At 37.0% G+C, this 27,385-nt stretch overlaps 2 protein-coding genes across 3 annotated transcripts in view; both read left to right on the top strand.

Moving 5' to 3' along the window:
- The window catches only part of LOC129373380 (actin-binding LIM protein 3-like), a 39,135-nt gene extending 31,665 nt beyond the window's left edge, over window positions 1-7,470 (top strand). The window contains exons 18-23 of the mRNA XM_055051260.1: window positions 1,057-1,086; window positions 3,295-3,353; window positions 4,282-4,348; window positions 4,454-4,461; window positions 4,918-4,998; window positions 5,557-7,470. Coding sequence (XP_054907235.1) covers window positions 1,057-1,086; window positions 3,295-3,353; window positions 4,282-4,348; window positions 4,454-4,461; window positions 4,918-4,998; window positions 5,557-5,670 — 359 coding nt within the window. The 3' untranslated portion in view covers window positions 5,671-7,470. The remainder of the gene's footprint in view (window positions 1-1,056; window positions 1,087-3,294; window positions 3,354-4,281; window positions 4,349-4,453; window positions 4,462-4,917; window positions 4,999-5,556) is intronic.
- A 1,216-nt stretch (window positions 7,471-8,686) lies between these two features.
- Window positions 8,687-26,993, top strand: LOC129373481 (actin filament-associated protein 1-like 1). Of its 2 annotated transcripts, XM_055051437.1 has the most exons (19): window positions 8,687-8,835; window positions 16,410-16,538; window positions 18,251-18,313; window positions 18,433-18,518; window positions 18,611-18,719; window positions 18,828-18,917; window positions 19,039-19,250; window positions 19,351-19,530; window positions 19,674-19,766; window positions 19,915-20,017; window positions 22,036-22,191; window positions 22,520-22,734; window positions 23,666-23,811; window positions 23,909-23,990; window positions 24,835-24,943; window positions 25,114-25,281; window positions 25,366-25,532; window positions 25,863-25,988; window positions 26,189-26,993. In XM_055051437.1, the coding sequence occupies exons 1-19, from the start codon at window positions 8,814-8,816 to the stop codon at window positions 26,213-26,215; spliced, it is 2,283 nt and encodes a 760-aa protein (XP_054907412.1). In that variant the 5' UTR covers window positions 8,687-8,813; the 3' UTR covers window positions 26,216-26,993. The 2 variants fall into 2 exon arrangements, with proteins under 2 accessions (XP_054907412.1, XP_054907410.1); XM_055051435.1 differs by lacking the exon at window positions 8,687-8,835 and having other exon boundaries at window positions 10,603-16,538.
- Window positions 26,994-27,385: the final 392 nt, after the last annotated feature.

The raw sequence follows: 27,385 nt of genomic DNA, 5'->3' as shown, positions 1-27,385 counted from the left end.
TGCAATGCTGGTTCTTATTTTATATGATGTGTAGATTTTGATGGTGATTATGCTTGCACAATGATGCTAAGAGGGACAAATCCTCAGACAGTTGATGTTTTCCCACAGCAGCTTGGTTTATTACTTTCCTCCCACTGAAAACACTGAACCACCAGGAGTTGTCATTTTACTTCCACAAACTTCCATAAAACACATCTGAGGCGGACGCTAATATTAATATGTTTATATGGAGATAATAACAGTTCATCCAAGTTGAATATCTACTGATTAAGTGACTTCTGGGGGCATTTGGTTTCACCTGACTGTGTTTTGAGGTATCAGAGTTTGTGAGGATGAATAAAAATGTATTAGTAAGAAACACCACACTGTTCATATTTTCCTTCCTCTTCACAGTTTGCTGCTACTTTGTGTTGATCACTAAAATTAATAGACATTTGTGGTTGTAGTGGGAGCAAATGTGAAAAAGCTTGGAGGTTATTCCATGGTACTGTATGCTTTCCCCCCCACTGAGCCCTAATAGATGCCACATCCCCTCCAACCCTGAAGAGGAAAATGGATGGAAAATGAAGCTGGTATGGAAGATAGATGAATGGATGAAAGGACATTTTTAATCTTAATCTCTCCTCAGATGAATGTCTTTCTGAAGACTTGTCCTTGATTTTTTTCTTCTTCGAGATATTTCAGTTGATTTCAATATAAATAACACTTCTCCTACATAATGTTGGATTTTTAATGTAGCATGTTGAATTAATTTTCTCCAGTGCAGGCATAGTGAAGATGTCAGGAATCAAATCCAGAATTTCTTCAATGTTGTGATTCTTGGCTGATATGTTTTTCCATCTTTAGTTTGATTCTGCAGATATCTGGGGAGAATTCTTTCAACTAAATGATTAATGAAAGTACATTTCCTGTTCCAGTTTTCTGAAATTCTGATCATATTTACAAGGAAGTGTTATTGTTGCAAGTGATAAGAAAAAATTACAGATAGGTTTGTGTCTAGAGAGTGTGAATCTGATGAAAATAAAACATCTAATCTTGGTCCTCTTTTCTTCTCAGCCCCCAGATCCACTTTAAGTGCAGACAACGGTGAGTTCATGGTTCTTTGGAGCATTTTGTTTATCCTGAGCGAGTTGTCTCCCCATCTTCTTCATCTCCTTGTTTCTGCTGTGACAGAAGCAGCAGAGTTTTGAGTGGGAGATTATCAACTTGCTGCCACACAAGCACAGCTTAGTCTTGAGAGTTACAGGTGGGAGGATGAATGGAGCTTCATCTCAGGTTTATTTTTATCAACTTTTTAAGGAAAGGAAACTGATTCAAAATTTCACTGAGTTGAAACCTCCCTGCCATCTGTTTTGAAACATCCCAGCATGTACAACATTAGAGTGGATGTTCACCAGGAAGCACCGTGTCACAGTTCTGTGAGTTCACTAGTTCATGGGGGAACAAATGGATCACAAGGTGGAGCGGCATCTGGAGAGGCTCATAATAATTGTCTTGCAAGCAGGAGAATCTCCTGTCCCTCTTTGACTCCCTTAGGAAAAATAAACGCAAGAATTATGTGTTATGAATGGAATTTATGGCGTCTGAATGGGGATGGAAAATGTAATTAAAGATAATTTGTTTTCTAAGCAAATTTTAATGTCAGAGTAGATTGAGTTTGATCAAGGAATTCTTTTACAGAAACCTGGGACACTTCAGGTGACAAAGCATTTAATAAGTTTTTAAAATGGAATTACATTAAATAGATCCAAACTACATAGAATAAGCTTTTAAAAAGATTGGAGAAGAAAACTAGGACAAAAGAAGAGATTATTATGATTTCATTTGGTCTAAATAAGGGAAACAATGTTTGAGAAGAATGAGTGGGATAAAAATGAGGAAGACTTATGGACTAAAAAAATGAGGACACAAATGATTGGGATAAAAATGAGTTAAAAAGAAGGACGAGGAGGATGAATACAATGAAACATTGGTCATTAAGAAAGTGAGCATGAATTGAATGAAACGGTAATAATGAAGGTGAAAAAATACTTAAAGGGGATGAGGAAGGTGAGGAGGATGAAAAAAGAATTATGAAGATTGATGATGAAAGTAAATGTCATCAAAAGAAATGACATGAAGAGAAATCAATGTGTCTAGATGAGAAGATGTTTCAGGGTGAGGGAAGTTGAATGAGTCGAGACATTTCACCTGGTCTAAGTTAACACATTAATTTATGTTTTTTTTCCTTATTTGGAAAATAAGACCCCTGAATTCCCAAACCATTGAACAGATCTAATTGGATGACCAAGGCGAGTTGTTTCAAAGCTTTTATTGGTGGCAGAACTCACATTGTTTAGGTCGACTCTAAACACCTGTCAGTATTCTGCTGCATCATGCCTTTAGCTCTCTGGCTTCGCTGTGAAATCCAATTCCTCTGAACATGAAAATGAACAAGGGAGAAAAGATAGACTGAGTGAGGAATGGGTGGGTGAGGGGAGTTAATTTCAGGGGAGGAGTCAATGTTGAAGACTTGGAAAAAGAATGAAAGAAATGATAAGGAAGGGAAGAGGGGAAAGCAGTTAATGTGAGACTCTACTGCCCTCTGTTGGCACTGATGCAGCAGCACAGGCAGCAAATCCATCACCAACCTCAAAGATGCTGCAACTGTGAGGAGTATTTAATGTTTAAAAATAATAATGTAGAACCAGCAAAATAAAAAGAAATCCATGCAATTTGTATATTTTGATCATGTCCTATATGGCCATGATGATCGTTGTGCCAACTGTAGACTCAAATGTTTCAGAGGGATTTTTTACTGAATGCTTTAGGAATGAAGCTGCAGTTTACACTGTGTGATTTAAGAAAAGCTGCTGCTTTGATTCTTCACTCCAAATAGTAGGAATTGTTTCACCATCAGGACATTCTTAGAGACTGTGGTACAAAGACGGATTAGAAGACCTTTTCTAATCTTTCAGCAACATGTCCGCAGGCTCTGTTGAGCTGCTGAGAGCTGCTTGGATTCCTGTGCTTCTGAGCTGCTACCATTCACTGTCTGCATATAAGCTAGTCAAATGCATAGCAGTGGTAAATGATGGTGGCTTATTGTTGCATGGAACATGTATCTGTATTTGGAAGCAGGTAATATCTTCAACAAGATTTGATTCAACTTAAAAGTTTTGTTATATGAATTAAAACGATTTAATAGTTGGCCGTCTTGCTCCTCTGAAACAGAACAAAAAGCCCTGAGGTCTGGAGTGTGTTAATACTGCGTTTTTGTTGGTTGATTGTGGTTTTCTGTTTGTTTTTTTCCAGAGTCGTACACTGCCAAATCTGCCTCGTTGCCAGGCTACGGCAGGAATGGACTGAACCGGGTACGGCGTCGTGGTTTCTGGAGCTGCTTTCATTACAGTTTGTTTCCTCTGAGAATCTTTGAGAATTATTGAGTTTACCAAGAGTTTCCCCTGGTAAAACAGTAACTTATGGAGCCTTAATAATTCTATAAATACAATGTATTTGATTTAATTGCTTTTCTTTGAAGGAACACCAAATTTGTAATGATTAATTCGTAAACGGCTCATTTAATTTTTGCTGTTACTATAATGTTTCTGTTTTTGCTGAGACTTCATAGTCTAATCAAAAACCTTTTTACTTTTGCCCTCAAGTTGTGATTTGAGTATGTCCATTTTTTATTTCTTAACATTGATTCACATAGTGGATGTATATCTACATGTCACCTGAAGAAAATTAGTTAATAAATAAAAGGAAAGTCCAAAATTTTACATTTTGCTTCACAAAGGCATGGTTGGTATGAGAAATCTCATACATGAGTGCAGTCCTCATGCTCTACTTTGCTGCTTAATCTATTAATGTAGCACAATATAAATAAATAAAAAAACAAAAACAAGCTTTTCAACAGCATGACAGCAAAAAAAGCGTTACAACAAAAATAATTAGCCAAGTGCAGAATTTCTTTCTTTTTGTGCTCAAGTTTGCAAGTGAATGAAATGAAGAGGCAAAATGATCAGCTCTGACTCAGGCAGGTTATAAGAAAACAAAAAAAGACATTGATAAAAAAAAAAAAAAAAAAAAAAAAAAAACTTGGCTAAGTCCTTCATTGCCTGCTGAAGCTGAAACTCATTTGTAATAGTTTACTTTCCAAGACCAAGGGAGACAAGAAATGTTATATTATCATGATGAAATTTTGGAAGCAACAATAAGCAGATTTCATGGGTTTCTGCTCAATGATCCTAGTTTTAACTCCTTTGTACCGTCCAATCTTCTTTTGCTCTTCTTCCACAGCCTGGAAGTGCAGACACAGATTATTACCAGTACGACAGCAGTAATGCAGTTAACTGGCAGATAAGAGGTAAGCCTGTTAAGCCCAAAGCCTCCTGATGCATATTTTGCTCTGAGTGTTAGTATCTGGGGTTCTCATTTACCATTATCCCCTTTTCTTCTTGTTGTCTTTCAGAATACAAGGTAAAATACAGCAGCCACTGCCAGAAACCTGCTGGAGTGTCCAGAGGGAAAAGTGTGGATCAGGCTATAATGGATGAGAAAGATGTTCAGCTCGTTAATATTGACTGGTCAATGTGTCTCACTCAGAACTGCCCCCCTTTAGTGAAAGGTCTTATTCTGAGGGTCTGGATCACTCTTTAATCAAATGCAAAGAAACATTAACAGAAGGAAATAATATGCAAAAATAAAAAGGTCATTGAAAAAAAACATTATTTTCAGTTTAGAATTGTAATCTTGTTTTGAACATCACTTTTTGTCATTCATCTGTCAGATAATGAGTCAGAACCTCATTGAAATGTCAGATATTTTATATAGTCACATTTTTAATAAACAACTCATTTATAAATATTAATATGAAAAATCTTAATTGATCAAAAACAGAAAAGAACTTAGGTTTTTTTTTGTTATAATTGTTAGATCTACCCATATGAAGCTTTGATGGTGTCAGTAAGAGGGCAGCAACGTCTTCCCAGCGACGTGGATAGAGCCCGTCTGGAGGTACATGGCTTCTGATTTCATTTTCTATTTAAATATTTTCTTTTGCTGAGAAAATTGGGATTTTACAGCTTAGCAGATACATGAAACTAATTAATTAATATCCACATAGAAGCTAATTTGTTTCATTTTACTAAAACAAACGCTACAATTTCCACTGAAGCAGTGCTTTTACCAGTGTATTTATCAAAATAACAATGAACGTGCCAACATTAACATATGTTAATATATGCATTGCCCCTCACCTGATGGTGTATGACAAAGGGAAACACAGTTTAAGAAACAACCTGCAAGATGTGGCTGCCTATTGCATCAAATATGGACTAAAATGCACTAAACCTATATGAGCTTTGCAAAAACTTAAAGGTACAGGTAAACTACTCATCTCAATGAAAAGAATCCAGAACCAAACAACTTTCTGGCTGATTACCAATATTAATTTTAGTCAGTTCCAATTTGGTTTTGTAAATTATACCAGAACACTTAGATTTTTTTAGAACCTTTCCTTTTTTGCCTGCAGCTTCATGATTATTTTTATTCCTCTCATCTTTCTTTGCACAGCGTCACCTTTCACCAGAAGAGTTTTATCGAGTCTTTGGCATGTCCATGTCTGCCTTTGATCGCCTGGCTCAGTGGAAAAAGAATGAACTGAAGAAACAGGTCCGACTCTTTTAGGAAAAGTCACAAAACCCAGTCGATTCTGCTGCAGTCCAGGTGGAACATCAACAGTGCTCTGAATGCTGCTTCCAAAAAGATTTTACCTAGGACTGTATGCCGAGCAGAAAGCATTGGGTCTGACAAATTGATATGCACTAAGGCTTATTTAGCAATAACTGTAAGGGCAGAAATGGCTAAATTGGATGATGGAAGCCTTACAGAAGAAATGTGATAATGCTTCAACAGACAGGAAATAAAATGAGTGTGATGCTACTTCCCCGCCTTGTACCAACAGATGGCAGTGTGTCCCAGTCTTAGTCGGAGGTGCTGCCATGCAGAAAGATTCATGTTAAAATGTGATCCTGGTTTTGAAAGTCAGCAGATCAGAAGGATAAAAGACCCAACTTTACCCAGAAACTGCCCTCAAAGACAAGCAAACGTCATAACAAAATAAACTCTGTGAGAATCTAAGTATTAAAGTTACTAAATATTATGGTTTATATAAATTACAACTACTGGAAACCAAAACTTCTCTAATGTTTTTGTATTGTGTAATTGTGTATTTAATTTCTATTTGAGATTATCTGAAGCCATATCAACATTAGGACTTTTGTACTATTTACTGATATGTGGTTTGGAAAAAAATAATTACATGTGACTGAGCTGTATTGTGGCTTTGAGTGTTCAGAACTTTAAAGTAAGTTTAGGTAAAAAATGTAGGTTTATTGCCTGAAATGTTGCTGGGTTTTATTTAAAGAAAGCTGATTTAGTCTCTCACAAATCATAAATCAGGCTGATTTATGATTCAGCCTGAATCATAAATCAGGCTGAGTGAAAATGAATGTGTGTGCGCGGTAACATGATATTTTAATGAAGGATATTTAGTGTAGAGAATTCTGATAAAAATGGAAATGAGAAAAGAGATGTGGCAAAATCTGTAAACAAATGCGTGTGTATGTATTTGGGTTCACAGATTGCAACAATTCATCACTTTTACAATATTATCGCACTCAAACTTTTGTATTGGTTAGAGGTATTTCTTATTTATCATCTACAATTCTCTGTCTTTCAGTACAGCTTCTAAATAATTATTTTGATCTATAATGATCCATCTATCCATTTTTTATTGAATACACTCGATGTGCTTGTCCCTGGAGGGATTGCGAGAAGTGCTGGTGCCTGTCTCCAGTGATTTATAATGATGCATTTATTTATTTTTCATCTATTTTAAATGCAAACATACATGCACTGCCCTAATTTGCACCGCTAATAATATATTAGAAAAAGAGACAAAGAAAAGAATATACTCTACATGGCAGAAACATACAGTGAGTGATTTTTTTTTTCATTTTTAAACTTAACTTGAATATATGTATTGACTGAGGAAAAAAATCTGTCTTTATCTTTTTTATCTATTTGTTTATATGTTTTTTACAACACTAATTGTCATAATTATTGGCATCCTCAATAACTGTTTTACAACTGTTCATTTATCATTGTAGAAGTTTTTTATTTGCTTTTCATCTCAGCCAGAGAGGAGGATTGTTAGTGAAACAAAAAACATCCAAAGCTCTTCATTAAACACCTACAGCAAATTTCTCATTGTGATTATGCTGCTGCAGTAAATCATGATTTCACCTTAACAGCTTTCACACATTTTTTTTACCAGAGGCTTTTTGTAAGTTTACAAAAAGTATTCTGTGGTAGTTTCATTTTTTATCTTTATATTCTGGAATCCTTTTTTTTTCATCATTTTGTGAGAAACATTTCTTAAGCTGAAAGCCATAATCATCACAATGAACAGAAATAAAAACATGAAAACACACTGTGTGTAATGAATTTTATTTTTTGAATAAACTTGAAAATGTTCATTTGGGGGATATTCCAAATTACTGAGACCCACCTAAGAAACAATAAAAAATTACTTGAGTGCTGCTGCTGAAATAATGTTTTAATATTGCACATTTTAATTGTGTCCCTGGAGATATACGACCTAATATCGTGGCTAAATTCTCTCATTATTCTCCCATCTAAAAGTTGCAGTAACTAAATGATTGAGTACTTAAGTAATCAGCTCTGCTCTAATGGGTTCTTACACTTTAGATCATTTATGTCCAAAGTAAATTTTTTGAGGGAATTTTTCTAGAAGTTTACATACACAGATATCAATAGGCCCTAATTACAGTGATGGTTTATTTCACTTTACAAAATAGATGAGGAAAGCACATCTTAAGACATTAGTCTTAAAGTCAGAGCTCGGACACAAGTGAGCCCTATAAAAAAAAAGTATAAAGGTCAGTTAGTTGCAAAATGGTTCGTAAACTATTTTGCAACTATTACAAAGCACTGATATCAGTCCAATAGAAAATTCAGGGAAAGATTGGAAGAAAACCCAAAATATCTTTTCCCAACTTGTATAGCAAGGAAATGTATGGAAATGTCTAAATTTACAGGAGAGTAAAAAACCTGACCTTTAGCAAAAAATGTTTGCTTTTTCAGAATCCTAGCTGATTCAAACACAGAAGTTTAGTTTGACTTATTGACAGGCTGTGAGAAAATTTTGCAAAAAGGTCAGATGTGTGTTTCTAAGTGCCAACATCTGGTTTCAACCGCATAAAATGTGTCCCAGTGCAGAATTATACCATATCAAAGGGAATTTGTAAAATTTATATAACTGCTGACAGCTGCTGAGTCCTGGAAGTTGTATTCCAATAATTCTTGCTTGTTTTTATTTTGCACAAAAATGTTAATTATCACACAGTATGTGAGTGAAGCAAAAACCTCTGAATTAATTAAAAGGCAATGGTTTAACTTAAGCGGTAACTGAATGTGGGTTGGGAGCCCAGGCTGCTACATAGAGATAATTATCTAATCATTTGGCGGGTTTCAGGGATTACATCTCCCCAAATAGGACCAGTGTGGCAGAAATGTGACTCTCTTCCTGCCTGCCTGCCTGCGCAGGCGCTAGGACCCAGCGGAGTCCTGAATGATGAACAAGCATCCACTGGAGTCACTGTAAACCATAGCGGTCACTCTGACTCACAGAGAGCCGCTGTTTCACTGGAAAAACACGTCTCACATGTTTGAGACACTTTCAAATAAAATGTCAGAAGGATCATAACTGGGAATCAGCTTGGAGATATAAGCGTTTTTCAAGCGATATGGACTCCAAACGGCAGAGTGGTGAGTAGCAGCAACTCTTTATCCCAACATGAACTGGAGGAATCAGAACTTTCTTTTTTTAGCCGCAAACAATGATGAGTCATTTTTAACAAATAATAATAATTTAAGAAATACTCAGAACTGGGGAAGTACTTACTAAATATGCGGCAATAGACGGGTGAATCACGTGTGGTTTGTGAGTGATAAAACAAATAATTTAAAGTGAAGTAGTTCTTAACAAAGGAGAATGGACATGCGCATAGTTTTCCAAATGCAGCAACTCGTGCCCGGCTCATGATGTTGTAGTAGGTAAGAGTGACGTCATGCAGCCACGCGCCGGTTAGTGAAAGTGTGTGTGTGTGTGTGTGTGTGTGTGTGTGTATACGGAGGAGGTATCCCCAGGTAGAGTGACGCAGGCTGATGCCAACAGAGGACTGCCCTGTTGGAAAGTGCGCCGCTGGAGGAGAAGCGGCCGCTGAATGGCTGCTCTGTCCGAACAGGGATCTGGACAGGAAGCTGCAAGCAGATGTCATCTAAGTTTTAAAGATAAGGACAAGAGTAGCTATTTAAAGTGAATCAATGAGAAATTCTTTATAGAAAGCAATGAAATAAAGTCTCCACACAGTGGTATTCTTGCTAGCCAAATATGTTAATAGGATTATGTCTTATTGAGAATTAAGATTCCAAACATTTTGGTATTTAAAACAGAAGTTGCAAAGTTGTTACTAGTGTAACAGTTCTGTGCTGCTGTATTAAATCATATATTGTTATTTTATACAAACCTAGACTGAGAAGGGTGTTGGCCCTTGATGTAAACCTACTTTATGTCCTTTTGCTCCTAAGACTCTGTGTATGCACAGAATTTACAAGAGATTAACTTTTCAGGTTCATCTCTTATATGTAAATGTTTGTGTGTGTGTGTACTTTGCAAAACATTCCTTATCAAGGAAGTTGTCTTTATCCATCCAAAAAAAACCTTTAAATCTTGCAGTAACTATGACAGGTCTCTATTAGGCAATAGAGAATCGGGCTGCACACAGCATTCACTGAAAACTTGTTATTTTCAAGATATTTGTTTTCAAATTGTGCAAATCTACATAAAAATCTTAACAGGTTAAAAACAAAACACAAAAGTGAACTTTATAGACAAGGCAGTGTATAAATGTGAAGTGGAACTGAAATGATTGATTTTTACGATAAACAATCTGAAAAAGGTGAAATGTGTATGTAATCAATGTCAATTGTCTGGGAGGTGAAGTAGCTTAACTGTGCAACACAAAAAGGTATCCACAATATGATGCTGCCACAACCATGCTTCACAATGGGGATGGCGTGTTCATGCTGACGTGCAGTGCTAGTTAAGTTATAAAGTTAGATTTAGATGTGCATAATTTCCTTTAATTTGTTATTTGCTGGTTTGTGTTTGTCTTTTACACAAAATCCTTTTAAATACCCAAAATATTGTAGTTTTAATGTGATTATATGTGTTAAGGCTTAAAGAAGATGATTCCTTTTGCAAGTCAATGGACCATTAAACTGTAATCTAATCGAGTGTAAATGTTTTAAAAATTTGCTGTACAACAGCAGAACAAACACAAAATAATTATTTTCAGTCTAAACATACAAGGATTACTTACAATACAAAATAATAATCTTAATAATATCCTGTTATAAACATATTACAGAGTCATTGGAGTTATGTAATTTCCTCAATTGTAATTTTAAACAGGTCATTTTAATGCAGATGTAAGATTTTAAATTATTATATTTCATAATCAGATTCAAAGCATGCATAAAAACTGAACAATCTGAACACAATCGAAAGAGAATCACTGAATAAATGATGGAATGTAGAAAGCACAAAACTTCCACAACAATGTAAATATTGAAATACTGATTGTTTGTTTCAATGCTGGAATTTCCATTGTCCTATTCGCTTTCTATTTCCAGCATTTTCATTTGGCTTTTGTGTCACTTTGCTTGATGTTTGACGGGCAGGACATTATTCTGGGTGCTTCTGTTTGGAACTTGTTATTGCAGAGAAAATACCATCTGCAGCTATTCTCAACAGAGAAAAGCTTATGAATGAAAAGTGGAATTGAATGAAAGCATGCAGATATTGCAACATTTTTCAAGGAAAGTTACAAAAAGTGCATAGAGAAATCAAAATATTGACTATTTATTAGTTAAAAACATAGCTCAGTGTCAGCGGGTGTTTAAAATTTGGTCTTTGTCATACATCTGTATTTTTCGGGACCCTTTCACCTTTTATTATCTTCAGAGTGTGATAAGATCCTAAAAGAATGTGAAAAAGTGAATTCTTCCACTGTTTTCCCACAGCTGTTTCTCTTTACAGATCTTGCCAGTGTGATTATGGGCTTTTTAAAGTGTCTGTCTAAATGCTAACCCTTAGGCGAACAGTCACAACATGGACTGTTGTCATGAAAATATGAAAAACGGGGCACTAAATTATTGAAACAGACTTTTGTCTCTTGAGGGAGCTGCTGAGCCTTGACCTCTGACCTCCCTCTGAAGAGGATGGGTGCCAGGGGAAGAGACAAAAATCAGATTGGTGGATCGGAGTTAAAAGGGAAAGATTTAAGAGAGGGTGTCATGGGGGAAACAGGCGTGATGGAGAAAGTTTTAAATCTTGGAAGAGCTTCTTGAAGCTTTTGACGAGGCAAGCAGGAACAGGTTGTTTGTTGACCAAAGCCTCGTCGGCCTTTGATATTTCTCTTTACACAAAACATTTCTTTAAATCCTAATCCTCATATCTCCTATAAGCAGCCAAATATTTCATTTCAAATCATTTAATGGTTGTATTTTTCTCTGAAGGAAAGTTCTAACAAGGAGGGAGTGTTTTGATTTGAGAAGAAAAGTTTCAGATCTCACCCTTGGATGTGAGTTGATTGATGGGTTGGATCTGTCATGAACGGGAGTAAAAGCCTAAAGTTAGGAGGACAGAGTGTGTATTTTCTCTGTGGTGAGATAAACAGCAGCAGTAGCTATTTTGTTCTCAGCTATAACCAAACACATTAAATCAGTTCAAATGATAGTCGCATGGCCCAGATCTCATGACCGGCCTCCGTCAGGAAGACTTTCTGGAAACACACACAGATCGGTTTTAACTTGCTGTGACTGATTGTCATGTAGTGTGTTTCGCAAACTGATTCGCTCTGCACTTTCCTTTTATTTGGTCATGTTAGAACCATAAATATCATTAGCTTTAAGCTTTTAACTGATTGACCAACACAAAATACAATGAAAAAGAACAATGAATATTTTCAAATGAAAATCTTAAGTGTTTAAATTCGCATTCAGTCCTAGAAAAGTAATATTCTCTGAAATTACCTTTTACTTCAGTTAAATCTGTGGGTCATTTTGTTAAGTTTCTGCCAGTTTTATACAAATTTTATAAGATGTATCTAAAAACAAATCTCAGACTTGTGTTTAGATCCAGTTGTCCTCCTTTGAGCAGTCACTAGATTCCCAATACGACTCAAGAAAAGCCTCTCAGCTGGTTTGCGGTTTGGCGAAACTCTTCATTTTCAGATCAGTAATCTTCTGTCAAATACTCCAAGCTTCATATTTTGTTTTATAACCTAACTCTTCTGTGGACATATCCATAACTTAATTTTTAATCATAAACAGCATCTTCATGCATGATGCTGTTTGTGCTGTTAATGTTCTCTAACCAACCTATGAGATTCACAGAACAAGTGGATTAGGTTAAATTACACATGCAATGGTTGGACTTCAAGAGGAAGCTGATTGGAGTAGATTTTATGTGGCGGTGTCAGAGAGCTGGTTTTAGTGCACATCACACCTTTTTGAATTTTTACTTGTAGAAGATTAAAAAATTCCTCCTTTCACCTTCACATCACAATTGTGCAATGGTTTTTTTGTGTGCCTCATAAATTCCCCGCAAAATATTTTTATTTAAGGTCGTAACATGATAAAATGCGAAAAATTTCAAGGGGTGTGAACTCTTTAGCACAGCACTATAAAGGACAGATTAATGGGGTGTGTGTGCTTCCTCATAGTGTAATAATTGAGCAGCTAGTAACAAAAAAGGACTTGAATAGAAAACGTAAGGCATATGTGTGTTTGTGTGGATGTGTGTGTCTGAGGAATGGGGGGCAACAAAGATCCCTCTGTGGGTGAGAGCATCCACAAGCCTGCAGAACAGCTGATTCTCAGCCTCTAAACCCTTCGTTCCCCTGAGAGAACTGGCCTTGACTACATGGAGTCAGATTCTGACAAACAAAACATAGACCAGAGACTCCGCCATCAGTTACAGCTGGTTTGTTTACCCGTTGTTGACTGATAACACTGAGTGATTTTAATTGGTGCTGGCCACAGCAATGAATGGAGACCAGAAGGATAAGGTGACTTTTTCTTGTTTGTTAAAACTGTCACCATGTGGTGATAGTATGATATTAGACAGATAATCTGTGAAAAGATTGATCTCCTCCACCCCTGTCACATATAGTAATATGTGGTTTAACTGTATAACTCCTTGACAAACCAACCAATCAGAGCCAACAGGAGGGAAAACTTGCCGTTCCACAAAAACCATTTATCTGTCATCACTGGTGACCATGCTAACTAGACTTAGCATTAGTGGCAGACTATGTTGTGGTAAACCAGCTGTAGTACAGTAGATAACAAGGGGAAGGAGTGAGCATAAGGGTGATTGACAGCGCTAAGACCCTCCTCCTGGCTCTGATTGGTTGTTTGTGACTGCAGTTGGTATTGGGAGCACTGGGAGAAAAGACAGGAGTTTGATTTTTTTTCATATATTACCTCTTATACTGTCATGACATAATTACCATTTTAACAAATATGTAAAAATTATATTTTTTATAAAGTATAATACTGCATCTTTAAGCTAGAAGAATGACACCAAATGTTTACATACAAAGGCATGTAACATTTTTTCTTACTGTCTGAATTTAAATCAGAGTAAACTTCTTCTGTTTTACCATTCAGCATGGAAGATTTCGTTACTCTAACAGCGACATAATGCAAATTCACACAGGGACAAAGACATATCCTGTGGTCTGATTACACTAAAATTAAAATGTTTGGCCATAATAATTGTTATATTTCCAGGGAAAATTGCAGAATCTATACCTTGTACATTAGAGTATTGCAAAATTACTTATATCCACATTACTGATGGATATAAGGTTTGATGAAAACATTATCTTAGTATTTCAATTTATCTATTCCCTTCAAAATAAAATTCTGCAAAGTTAGGGTTGCATAAAAAAGTACAATGTTGTTGTATGTTGTCCTCCAAGCAGCAGGCATCATTATCATTTTTAAAGGATATTTTCAAGGTCAGCTTTAGTTTAAATTGTTTTTTGGAAAATACTACTAAATTCAGATCTGTCAGTTTTGCTTGAAAAGTTCTTAAGTTCATAAGGAAAAAGCTGAGAGAGACCAAAAACAATAGAAGACGTTGAACCAGAAACAGCAGGATGGAGCAAAATGGAAAAGAGCAAAGTGAGACGTAAAGAAAAAGGAGCTGGGGAGAGTTTATTGGAGGATCGTGGAGAGATTGGAAATCAGGAAGGAACGGAGAGACACTTCTGTCGACAACTAAGACAGGAAACCACAGCTGCGCACACGCACACACACAACCAAACAGCTGCTGGAGATATATCCTTTAACCCTGAATGCCCGGGAATCGAGACGGCGCAGCTGTGTTGCACCACACCCCTGTTACACTGTGTGTGTGTGTGTGTGTGTGTGTGTGTGTGTGTGTGTGTGTGTGTGTGTGTGTGTGTGTGTGTGTGTGTGTGTGTGTGTGTGTGTGTGAGACTGTTTGTTCCTGTTATGTTTTTTGTTACAGTCTCCGACTCTGACAATGTAATTGTGCGCTCTGGTCTTGCGGAGCTCTGCGGTGATCTAATTCTGGCCCTTGCGGAGACAATAGAGTATTGTTGGAGTTGGGGGAGTGGGAGAGGGTTTGGGGGAGAGTGAGGGCTTTTTTCTCACTCTATGGGAAAATGAAACAAGAATATTTTCAACTCAGATGAGCCTCACTTTTGCAACTGCTTTCTATCAAAGAATGGCTATATTTTCATTTTATTTCAATTTTAGCTTCGACATATTTTCAGACCGAAGTGGCAAACTTTCTAGTTTCTCACTGTACATGTAACAAATTATTATTACTGTAAAATGTGTTAAAGTTCTTAAGTGTTGAAACAAAATGAACCAAAGTTGATATTTGAGTTTCACAACAATGAATCTGAAAATCTGAAAATTACTCTCACAATTAAACTTGCGTTGCAACTAAAGCAAAGCGAGATCTGTTATTCACAAATAGAGAAAAGCAAAGTGAAGAGACTGAAAATGACTTAAAAAAAACCCCCCAAAAACCTTAACAGCTAAAATGATGCTGCACCTTAATATCTGCTTAATACGAACAAAGTATCTGAGAAAAAGAGCATCATACCTGCAATCAGACATGTTGGTAGTGTGATGTTGTGTTACTATTTTGTTTTTTGGGAACTCGAGGCGATGCCATAATTGATGGAACCATTAATTCTGCATCAGAAATCCCTGAAGGAGGAGCCCACGTAGTTTATATGACAGTGATTCAAAGTACACAGCAACTTCTGGATTTCCAAAAAAATTAGGTTTCAGAGTGCCCTAGTCAAAGTTTGGACTTTAATCTAGATGACCTTGCAAAGGCTAACTATGTATGAAAACCCTCTAATGCAGCTGAATAAAACAATTCTGCAAAGAAAAGTTAAACAAACTTCCTCCACAGTGAAGACTGATCAGAAGTAAGAAGCAAGAGTCAGGCTTCAGAGAGTCAGAGAAGAAAAGAAAAGAGAAGAGGCTGCTTACTTTTATAAAAATATGTGTCAAATGAGTGATGTGCCACTAAAAAGGAGACATTTTATAACCAAAGAACAATCTCAGTTAAACTTTATGCATGTTTGCTCATTGTTAAAAGTTAGTAAAAATAAGACGTTGAGCTCGGATCACAATTACTTCATTCCAATGTTTATAGTTTACAGATCTAAAGACCATTGTAGATATCTTTGAATTTTTTCCTTTTCTCTGGCTCTATTTCCTTCAGGGAAGGAAGCCTGCTGACCTCCCCACCTACCTTCTTTTCTCTCCCAAACCTCTTCCCTCCTCTCCTCTCTTTGCCGTCTCTGAACAGGCAGGATGTGTGAGTGTGTGTCAGGATATTTGGAACAATGTCAAGGTCAACAGATTGCACAAACACATTCACACACACGCAGACTCACACAGGATGTTGGAGCTGAACATAAAAACTGCTCTTTTTTTAGAGAAAGCTCTAAATACTCCAAGCTGTCTGTTAGTGTGTGATATGTAAGGATGTTTCATATCTCATCCCAGTCAGCTGTTGCAGCAGCCGCTCCTGAGTTTGTGCCCTTTGGTCTGTGCCAGTTTCTATGATTTGCTATATATCCATGTGTTAAGTTGGTATTTAATGCACTTGCTGCTACATATTTCATCAATGTCAGGAGCCTGGCATACTGGTTTGTTGCAAGCTTCAACTGATTTGAACAAACAATACAGTAAAAAATGTTTTTGCTGGTTTCCAGTGGTGATGGAGCGCCTGGTGAACGAACTCAACTCTCTGCTGAAGATGTTGGACCATGAGACGGTTAGTCCAGATACTGCCAACAAGATGGCGTCCGTACGCAACATCCTGGACTCTCTTCAGCTGACAGGTACTCAGTAAAACTTTGACGTACTTCATATAATATTAACGTACAACTATACAGTAGGTGCATCTTTTAAATATGTATAAATTGCATTCAGTTAATGCTTAATGCATATCTCAGACTGAAAATTTGATCAAATCCACCATTAAGCTTGGTTATATTTATTCAGTGGGGAAAACAATCCATTGTTCTTTGAGGAATTCATGTTACATTGAAATATGTGCCGCACAGTTATTATATTCTATATAGTTTACTTTCTGCCAATAGTTTTTCCTGTTAGATTGAAACATACAAAGAGAGATATATTTGATAATGGAGAAATTAGTAAGAGAGATACTCTTCCATTTGCACAAGCTCTCTATGATCTACAGTCCAAGGTCCTGTCTTTTATAAAAAACTGATCATGAGTCTTGTGAACCAGTTTCTGGTTATTTTGACTTTAAGAGTCCCAATGATGAGCCGTTATTCATTTATTTGCAGAGAAAACGAGATTTTTATTTAGAGTATCCTGATACCTCAAGCAATGCTTATTGCTGTGAAGTGTTGCAAAGTTTCCAGGTCATCTGGATTAGAAACAAGCTTGTGGCATCATAGATTTTTCACTTACTTAACAGCTATGATCTGGTGGTTTTCCACATGTATATCTTTGTTTCATGCCAGAGCCCTAGGGAAAGCTTAGTGCCATAAATGGTAAATGACCCGTACTTGTAAAGCACTTTATAAAGTCAGAGAACTCCAAAGTGTTTCACAATACAGTCAGACACACAGATGTTAGTTTAACCAGCCCTGTATCATACAGACAGAAGTAGAATAGTATTTAACCAAACACTGCTTTAAACTTCTCCGCAGCTTTATGCTTGATCTGTGCTGATCAAGGTCTTTATGGAAATATTTGTTTACTAATGGGCTCTAACAAACAGCTGGATTAATATTGAGCTTAATACACGAATTAGGTGATTTTGGCATTAGATGTTATTTGGGTACCAAATTAAAAGGGAATTCACGCCACATTTCCGATTTTATTTGTAAAAAACCCCAATAAAACTATATTTGATTTTTCCTTCTTTCTCTTTACAATTAGGTTTCACTTAGTGTTAGTTTATCATATAAACTCCAATAAAATTCAATGAAGTTTGTGGATGAAATAGGAAAAAAAACAGGAAAAGTTTAACAGGTAGCAATAGTTTTGCAAGACATTGTCAAATCTTTCAGTTTATGGAGATTGGGCTTAAAGGATTTAATAGGACAGTGCAGATTGTGGATATTGACTACAAACAGTTGTTGAAAACACATTTCCAGCATTGAAACTCCCTGTAGTCTCCAAAGCCAGGACTTGTTTATCTAGAAGAGTGCAGGGAATGAGGGAGGATAAAAGGATTGATGTAAGAGGATAATGAAATGCAGAGTTAAAAGAGGATAATGAGACAAGGTCAAAGGAAGGCGATGAACAAAATATCCTGATGGCAGACAAGTACAATAATAATGGGTCTGCTGGGCCTGTCTGGGTTTTAGTCTTCCACACATATTGTACATCTTATTTTTATTTACTGAGAGCTCCACTGCTCTTCCTTGTAATGATATGTTTCCACATAATTAAATTTTTCTGAAATGCAAAGAGTTTTTTCTTCAGATTCAGTTTTCTGTATCCATTAAATCTGGTGATTATGTTCCTGGAAAAAGCTGAAATAATACTTGCTCATGTTTTGTGTTTTCCACAGTCAATGGCTCAGACGTCTACATGAACGGCACAAGTTTTGTCGAGTCGCTGTTTGAAGATTTTGGTTCGTAAATCTTTGAAACGTCTTTCAATCAGTTTAGTTCGATTTTTAGAAGTCATATTTCATGTTATTGTGTTCCAAAAATGTTTTTAATAATAGCATAACATTTGTTGTTTCTTAAGATTGTGATTTGCACATGCTCAGTGCATCTCCAGTAGAGCAGAAAGAACCCAAAGACAAAGAGGAGAAAACACAGCCTAGTAAATCAGTAAGTTTTTTTGACGCCTTTCTTATTAAACCAGATATTCATCTGAGATTCCAAATGTAATTCTGCTTGAATTTCCCTTGTTTCACCCTCAGACACCCACAGACACGCCACCGCCTTTGCCAGCAACACCACTTCCTGATGACTACTATGAAGAAGCTGTTCCTCTTGATCCTGGATCCTCTCCTCAGTATTTCACCACAAGTATGAACACTCTTACTCATTCAGGCCCATCTGACATAAATTAACATAATCCATCATATCTTTACAAGGGAGGTTAAAGGTGCAGGATTCTAATAACTCTCCCTATAGATTCCAGAAACTCTGTTGAAGATGCTTACTATGAAGATGCTGATAATAACTACCCCACTACCAGGATTAATGGGCCCTCTAAAACATCCAGTGAGTCTGCTCATTCATTCTTTAATCATTCTGGCAGCTATAAAAGCCAATTTCTTTATGACCAAGAATGCTTCATTAAATCTTTTTGGGATTAATCACTTTGTTTATTTTTTCTGCACAGATAATGACTCAGATGCGCTTAGTAGCTCCTACGAGTCTTATGAAGAGGAGGAGGAGGAGGCCAAGGGACGGGACTCCTCTCAGCGGTGGACCGCTGAGGGAAGCTCTGATGAACCGGTCAGGGACTGCCGCATATGTGCCTTCCTGATGCGAAAAAAGCGATTTGGCCAGTGGACAAAGCAGCTAGTAGTTGTTAGAGACAATAAACTCCAGGTAAACAACAATAATGATGTAGGTTCTCAAAGGTTGAAACAAAAGCAGACGCTTTACTATTAGATTTGAATCTAAAACTTAATTAAAATTTTTTTTTTAGTGCTATAAAAGTATAAAGGAGTTGTCACCGAACACGGAGCTCCCCCTGAATCTCTGCAACGTCATCTATGTCCCAAAGGAAGGCCGGAAAAAGAGGCACGAGCTGCGCTTCTCCTTACCTGGAGGTGAAGCTCTGGTCCTGGCCGTCCAGAGTAAAGAGCAGGCCCAGCGGTGGCTCAAGGTACCTTTGCTCTCTGTGTTCGACTGCTTCTGCTTAGACAGATGAGAAAAAGTCAAAGCAAGTAGAAGACGATGATAATGTTATGGGTCCTACACAAGTCTGTGTCCGGAAGTGAATGTTATTTTCTTTTTTAACTGGTCCAGGTGATCCATGATGTTGGCAGCCAGTGTAATAACACAGAAGGACTGAATGGATCAACATCTCCAATAATACAGAGAAAACTGGAACTCGACAAGGTGAGTCGTTTTCCTCAGGTTTCCTATCCTGAGCAAAGCAGGATGATGTATATAGTTCACTCAGTTAACTATATATACTGATGTATTGATTTTCATTCTTGGTTTTTTTTTTCCTCATTGTTTTTATTATTTATTTTATTTTGCACAGATGCTGCAGTCAGACAGGCAAACATCGGACTCAGACAGCGGTCCAGTAGGAGACAGTCAGTCCAACGCTTACGGACCAGGGCGAGACATCACCGACTCACTCAGTACGTCATCACAAATAAAGCCTCCCTGAGTTAGATTCACCATTCAATTCACAACCTCTGTGTGATTTACTTTAATGTCCAATAGATGTTTTTGAGCATCACTTCATCTTGCTTTTACATTACTAGAAAAGTAGCAGAAAAGTAGCAGGAATGCTGCCCTTTTTTCTTATTTTGAAGAAAAAGGGCATGTTTTGAGTGATATTTCAGCACGTTTTTGAAAAACAAAAATACCTTTTATCTTACCCCTCCACAAAGATGTTGTTAGCAATGGAAAAAAAAGCTAAATAAAATGAATTAACCAAATTTTCACACTTTAACTTTCTAATCTCATTAAAATCTACTTCCTTCTGTTTCTGAAATGCGGTCAAGGATAAAGTTCACTATTCACCAGCATACATTAGATGTTTGATGATTAAAGTTGTGCTTCTATTGGGAGTTCATTCACTTTCCTCCAGCAGCACAACCATAAATTAACGACCCAATAATAAACTTGGACATATGAAAACAAACATCATATTTTGTTTTTGTATCATGCCCAACAAAATGAATATAATTTGTCGAGGACCAGCTTCCTTTAACCATCTGTTGATAAATATAGATATTGGACGCCATTCACTGTGACTTTATTGGCTGCTTTCTCCCGATATTGTCAAATACGTCACATTTGTGGCACATACTAAAATGTTTTTCCTTTAAATTAATATAAAACTGAGTGACATATTTTAGAAGCAATACCAATATTTATTGAAATTCAGCAGTTAAATAGATACATTAGCATAGTTTTTGTGTTATTCTACCCTTTTTGTAACACAGAGAAACATAAGACAAATAACTATGCACACACACTCATATCTTTGTCCTTCTCTTTGTCCTTCTTCTGCTGCTGATGTCCAGCTTGCTCCTTCGTTTTCTTCTGTACTTGTGTGGCACTTTAACTAGTCCAGAGGAATTCAAAGCACTTTACATGACATTCAGTCATTTACCCCTACATTCACACATTCACACGCTCCAAGGCAACAGTGCTCGGCACACAAGATAATAAATTATAATATATCTGTCAAAAGGACCCTAATTAAGTTTTCTATTGCTTTTATGCTCGAGTCGCATGATTGCAAATAGTGAGAAAACAAGGTTACTTGCTTTCTTTGGTAATGTATTTTCTCCTGCACCAGAATCTCTGATGATTTGTTGGATTTTAAGTGGTTGGAGGGCAGCAGAGAGAGGAGCTTGCAGCGAGTCGCCTTCATTCAAGAACGTCCTCTGAATATATTTAACAAAAGTGTCATTGAGGGTTTAATTAAACAATTTATTTCTAAAAGAAATAAAAAAGTAGTGTAAGTCTCATAGCGGTCTGTATTGCTAATAAAAACCTTTCAATATTACAATTTAATTAATACCTTTTAGCATTAATATTTTAGTTGCATGTCAAAGGCTTAACTTCTATGCTGTAGGAAGTAAAACTTCTTACTTTCTAGGAGTGGGGCAATCAAGTACCTAAAAAGTTATAAGAAAACACACATATGCTTTCAAGGGACTGATCAAAAGCAAAATAAATATTTTTGTTTTTCTCTCCTCTAAATTCGGAAGGAAACACCCAGGAAATACACGCTGGATAAGTCAAACAAAGTCATGTTGTTTCAGTGTTGTTTACTGATTGAGCAACGCTGAGCCTGAAGAGACACGAGACAGAGAAAGGGAGAGACAGGAAACGAGGCACGAGCAGATATGACATCCTTCCTGTTCTTTTCCTCTAATTGTCTCTCACTGACATCATAGGAAGCTGGATGAACAGACTGCTGCTGCACCTGGTCCATTCACTTGCAAACACACTGGAAATATCTCAGTCCATCAGACATATTCCCAAAATGCTCGATTTACACCAAACTGTCCGATTAGCTTGATTATTCTTATCAACATTTTATTGTTATCTCTTTGTATTTTTGATGCAGAAAGTTTTTAGTCATTTTAATATAAACTAATGATAGTTGATGATCATTGAGTGACATGTTTGTTTTCAGACAGAGCGAAGCGGGGCGCGTTCTCGGAGCTGACGGGGTCGATGAGCCGAGCAGCAGGAAAGAAAATCAATCGGATCATCACTTTCTCCAAGAAGAAGCCTCCGTTACCAGGAGACCCTCCCTCATCTTCTGGGCACCATGACAACCCCCGCTGTGGTGAGGACACAATCTCAACATGCAGATGATCGCCTGGTCAATTCTCATTTACTGACGATTTGACCTTACATTTATATTTGTACATTTCTTTTTAATTCAAAGGGGATTCAGAAATGAGAAATTTGATTGACTAAACTGTACTGTAATTGAAAAAAATGCATGAGATAAATTAACCAAAATGTGGATCAGCACTTTCCTCCAATAGTCTCGGGAACAGATAGATATTCTTACAAAGTGCTGAGAATGTTCAGTGTGATGCCATAGATTAATAGGTAGATGTAGCTTATCTGACACAAAGTCTGTTTGCTTTCCCCAACCCCCTCCACAGGTTATCTCAGTGTGTGTCTCAGTGGCTGCTGGAAGGAGCGCTGGTGTGTTCTCCGAGGTGGAAACCTTTTCCTGCAAAAGGATCCCGGGGACCAGCGGCCTCCAGTCATTGTGGTGCCTCTTAAAGGGGCAGAGGTGGTGCCAGGGGGCCTCGGACCCAAACATCCCTTCTCATTTCATATCATGCAAGCGGGCAACGAGCTTGCAGCTTTAGAGGTGAAATGCTTTTATTTGGGATATTGATTTTACTTATCTTGTATGTGATGGAATAGGACTGGATGATATGGCTGATAAACTTATCCTGATGTGAGCATTTCATAACAATCCATATTGATAATTGTCAATGTTGATAATTATTGATTCATTTTTTGTTATAAATATCTGAAATACTGCCAAAATGGTAGTGTGAGCAATTTGTTTTGGTTTCTATTTGGACACACAACAGCGTTTATAAACGCCCTTAAAAAAATTAAAAGACCTCTCAAAATGATCAGTTTCTCTGATTTTACTTTTTACAGATGTTGGTTTGAGTAGAATGAACATTGATCTTTTATTCTATGAACTTCTGACAACATGTCTGAAATTTCAAGCAAAAAGCAGACATGGGAAATGCTCAAAGTTATGAAAAAGATGCAGAGATTTCAGACCTCAAATAATACACAGAAAACAAGTTCATATTCACTTAGAAACAACAATGCTAATATTTTAACTCAGGAAGAGTTCAGAGTTCAGATATCTTGGTAGAAAGTCAGCTGCTCTTTTCTAAGTGTGTTTTTAGCACAATTTTATATGTGACATGTTTAATTTATACACATTTATAATGACATAATTTGTTGTGCTATTTTAGGTGCTCTGTTTATCTTATGTTCAAATAGTTTGACATATTTATGTGTTAGATTCTCGTTAACTCTGGTAACATTAGTTATAAAAGTCTGCTTTCTCTACACTGAAGCAGCCGTTAAACATCTCGAACAACTTCATCTGGTATAGGAATTTATATGTAGGTGGACTGATGGGTTTTTCACAACTTTCGTCATATCTCCATAGATCCAGATGGGAAATAAAGTTAGTGTGTCTACAGAGCAGCAAAAACACTTGTTTTTATGTTTGAAAATCATGTCACCTAGTCAGATATTTATATTTTTAGGCGAGCTCCTCTGAAGATCTTGGCCGCTGGCTGGGCATTTTGTTTGCCGAGACCGGTAGCGGCACCCTCCCTGAAGAGCTGCACTACGACTACATCGATGTGGACACACTCACCGACATACGGCAAGCTGCCAGACACTCCTTCTTGTGAGTCACTTCTACCAGTGTGCTACTACACCAAGAACTTCCTTTCCTTTGAGTGTAATTTCAGTTTTAACTATGGCTCTGATCTTTCCTCTGGAAGGTGGGCTACTACCACTGCTACTTCCTCCAGCAGTGCTTCAATAGACTCCAGAACGTATGACGAAGTGTACGAAAGCATTGCGGTGAGACAACATGAAACTGTTTTTATGACATAATCTGAACAGGCTATAGGGATTTTTAAAACATCAACCAAACCAACCTGGCCTTTATTGAAAAAGTCCTTTATAAAAAAAACTACATTTTTTTGGGAAGCTGAGTTTAATTTCACTCGCCTTACCCTGACAACTGCTGTCAGACTTAAACTGAACCTGACTGACAACATGATTAGGGCAAAAGGACGTTAAAAGATGATTAAATATAGATAAAAAAAAAAACATTGGCACTGACATATATCTGTCTGGAAAGAACGACAAAGTAATTTATCTGACTTTGGGACTCCATCAAACCATAAGACTTTAACTAAAAGTAGAGAAAAGATGCCAAGGCATCAAAGTCCCAGTTGTTGGAATTGATGGAGCGATAAATTCTGCTCTGTATCATAAAACCCTGAAAGAAAATGTCTGACCATCAGTTAATATCAGCAGCCCCTGCAGGCTGGAAGCCTTCAGCATGTCCACCTTTGAATTTCTCATTGAACTCAGTTTATTGACAATTACCTCTTTTACATCTGTTCATACTGATCTAGATAACTTCGTTTCTCTTAATAGTTGAAAAGGGCATCTAAAGATTGTACTTTTAATTTACTAATTTTCTGACTGTCTGACACAAAATATTATTAATAAAATAAAAATAAAAAAAACAGAAGAAATCTGTAACGGAACAAATGCTGTTGGGTTTATCATAAATTTTGATTGCATCTGTGTTGGGCTTTGTTTCTCTCCAGTTGGTAAAAGTCCTTTGCTGTGCACTGTAAGCTAAAAAGAATAAAATCCACCATGAAAGGTCACTAAAATTATTTTTCTGTAGGATGAAGATGTCGAGAGCAAAACAGGTCAGGTGAGACGTCATGCCTCCTTCTCCAGCAGGGACTCAGAAAAAACCGAACAACAGGCTACCATCAAGAGGCACGCCTCCAGTGAGTCACCTTTCATTTCATAATTCATTGGCTTTGCTGCATAAAATTTTAATGGGAGAAAATGTTGCCACAGCTGGCTCTCTCCTGGATGTCTGACACCACGTCTTCCCACAGTGCATTACCAGAATTGCTATGTCTATTCAAATGCCTGTTTATTTATTTCCCCTTAGATGTAAATCCGTACGGGCGCTATGGGAAGATGCGTGCAGAGGAAGACGCCAGACGATACCTGAGGCAGAAAGAGGAGCTGGAGAAGCAAAAGGAGGAGCTGAGAAACACCCTGATCTCCCTCCGTAGGGAGAAGAAGGAGGTGAAGGAGCAAATGAAGACTGACGCAGGTCAGACAGACATCAGGCAGCACTGCTTAGACTCCTGCTTTGGATTGACTCTAATTCTCAGCATGTGTGTTTGTATGTGTGCAGGTGAAGCTATGGAAAAGCAGTTAGCTGAGATAGAAACACTGTGCAAACAGAAGGAGGAGGAGAGGGTGGAGCTGGAGCTGCAGCTGACAGAAGTCAAAGAAAATCTGAAGAAATCACTGGCTAGAGGAGCTCTCGGTCCGCCTGTGGACACAAAGGTCAACGTCAAGGTGGGAATCAGCACATCATTTGTACAACTTCAACATTAATTTAGAAATAAAATATTGACTTAAGAATATTAGTGTTTTTTTTTATATCTGTCAACATGTGAACGCAAAGAGTAATATTTAAGAAATACACCTTTGCAGTATTTTATCAGTCACCCTTTCAGATTACTATATATTTAATGGATAGATTCCAAGTTTTGAATTAGAATTTGAATACAACTGCAATTCCTTTTAAACAACACACAGCTTTGCTCAGTTTAGCTTCGCTGTCATTCGAAATGCTTGATGAAACATTGGTGAAGTTTTTGCATGTGGGCTTCTGTTTGACCACAGACTCAGAGAAATAAGGCTGAAAAGGTTTACAATGAGAGCGTTCCCGTCAACTCAGCATCTGAGCTTCGTAAACGTCCCCCGTCTCTTTATGCTTCCTCCAGGGGGAACGTCATGCAGAAAGCAAAGGTAAAGTACGTCCTGCTGAGACTGTGTCAGAGGACGCCCATGACACTGATCTTTGATCAAGTTAACATTGTCTAAAGTCTAAATCTGACATTTCTGAATAATTCAGGCACATTCATTACATACTAAACGTAATAGTTGGGCTGTAGCTGTCATGCCAGTGCAAGGTCTGTGTCTGATGTTTGCTTTCTCATTGTTTTCAGGAATGGGAATCAAAGAAGGGGACTTAGACGACACAAACAGACTGAGGAGAAAAGAAAAAACTTGTTTGGCAGGAGAATGTGTGCCAGATGAAAGGATGAGGAGATCATCTATTCAAGAAGATAAAGAAGAGAAAAGAATGAAGAGGGTGATGCACAGCCAGGCTGATGCTAACCAAGCTGTCTTAAATGTGACAAACTAGACCGTTTAAAACCAGCGCAGTATTAACGTGATCACTCTAACCATGAGCTAAGTCTTGTGTTCATGCGTCTGCATGTTTATTGCACATGTGCAGAAAGTGATCATGTGACCTTTGAACAGAAATGCGTAGTAAAGGGAGAGAAGGATGATTCTTACTGTAAGTTGAAGATACAGACAAGACTTCCTTCGTGTATTCACCCAAATATCTTGGGTCTTTTACACAAAATGTATAAATGAAAGTTAAAGAGTGAAACCAAAAATTATTAAATTATCATTGTCTTTGGAAGAAGTAGCTCATATTTTAAGGATTTAAAAAAATTATAATTAGTATGACACTGTACCTGAGAGAAATAAACCAATGTTTATTGTTTTAATGTGAAGTGATTACTTTAAACATTGTATGTTTAATTTTACATATATATAAATTTACATTTTTTTATTTAATTGTTGCACTTTATGCTTTTGTAATTACCTAAATGTTTTCAGTTATAGCAAAACAAACACACCCTTTGTAGCCAAAGTATTTGAAGAAAATGCCATGTCTGCTCTTCATTGCACAGATGTGAACAAAACACACATGTTGGAGTAAATGATTGTTTCAAGAGACCTTCATTGTCTTTTTTATTATTTTGTTTTTATGCAAGACTTATGTTGGAAAGTCTGCATAAGTCTTGTGAAGAAGAGACCCAGCTTTAGGTTTAACTGTGGACCTGCAAGCACCATCTAGTGGCAAAGTAAAAATAATGCAAGGGCTGGAAGCTAATTGGAAAATATTGTGAGGAATGAATCTAATACAGACAATAGCTGAGTGGTTTTACTTTCTTTTAAAAATAGCTCAAAATTAACTATACTCTTTTTTTAAGAATAAGAAATAGAAAACTGCTGTTTGTAACAACTTCTAGTTTATGATATGTCCTAACCTTTGTGGTTTATTTGCCTTTGCGAAATATTATAAGTTATAACCAATTTTTCAATATCTGAAGGATACAGTTTATGTC

Source organism: Poeciliopsis prolifica, unplaced genomic scaffold, assembly GCF_027474105.1.
Source record: "Poeciliopsis prolifica strain line A6 unplaced genomic scaffold, Auburn_PproV2 SCAFFOLD033, whole genome shotgun sequence".
Taxonomy (NCBI): domain Eukaryota; kingdom Metazoa; phylum Chordata; class Actinopteri; order Cyprinodontiformes; family Poeciliidae; genus Poeciliopsis; species Poeciliopsis prolifica.
The sequence above is the reverse complement of the archived record's forward strand: the minus strand, read 5'-3'. Positions and strand labels throughout refer to the sequence as shown.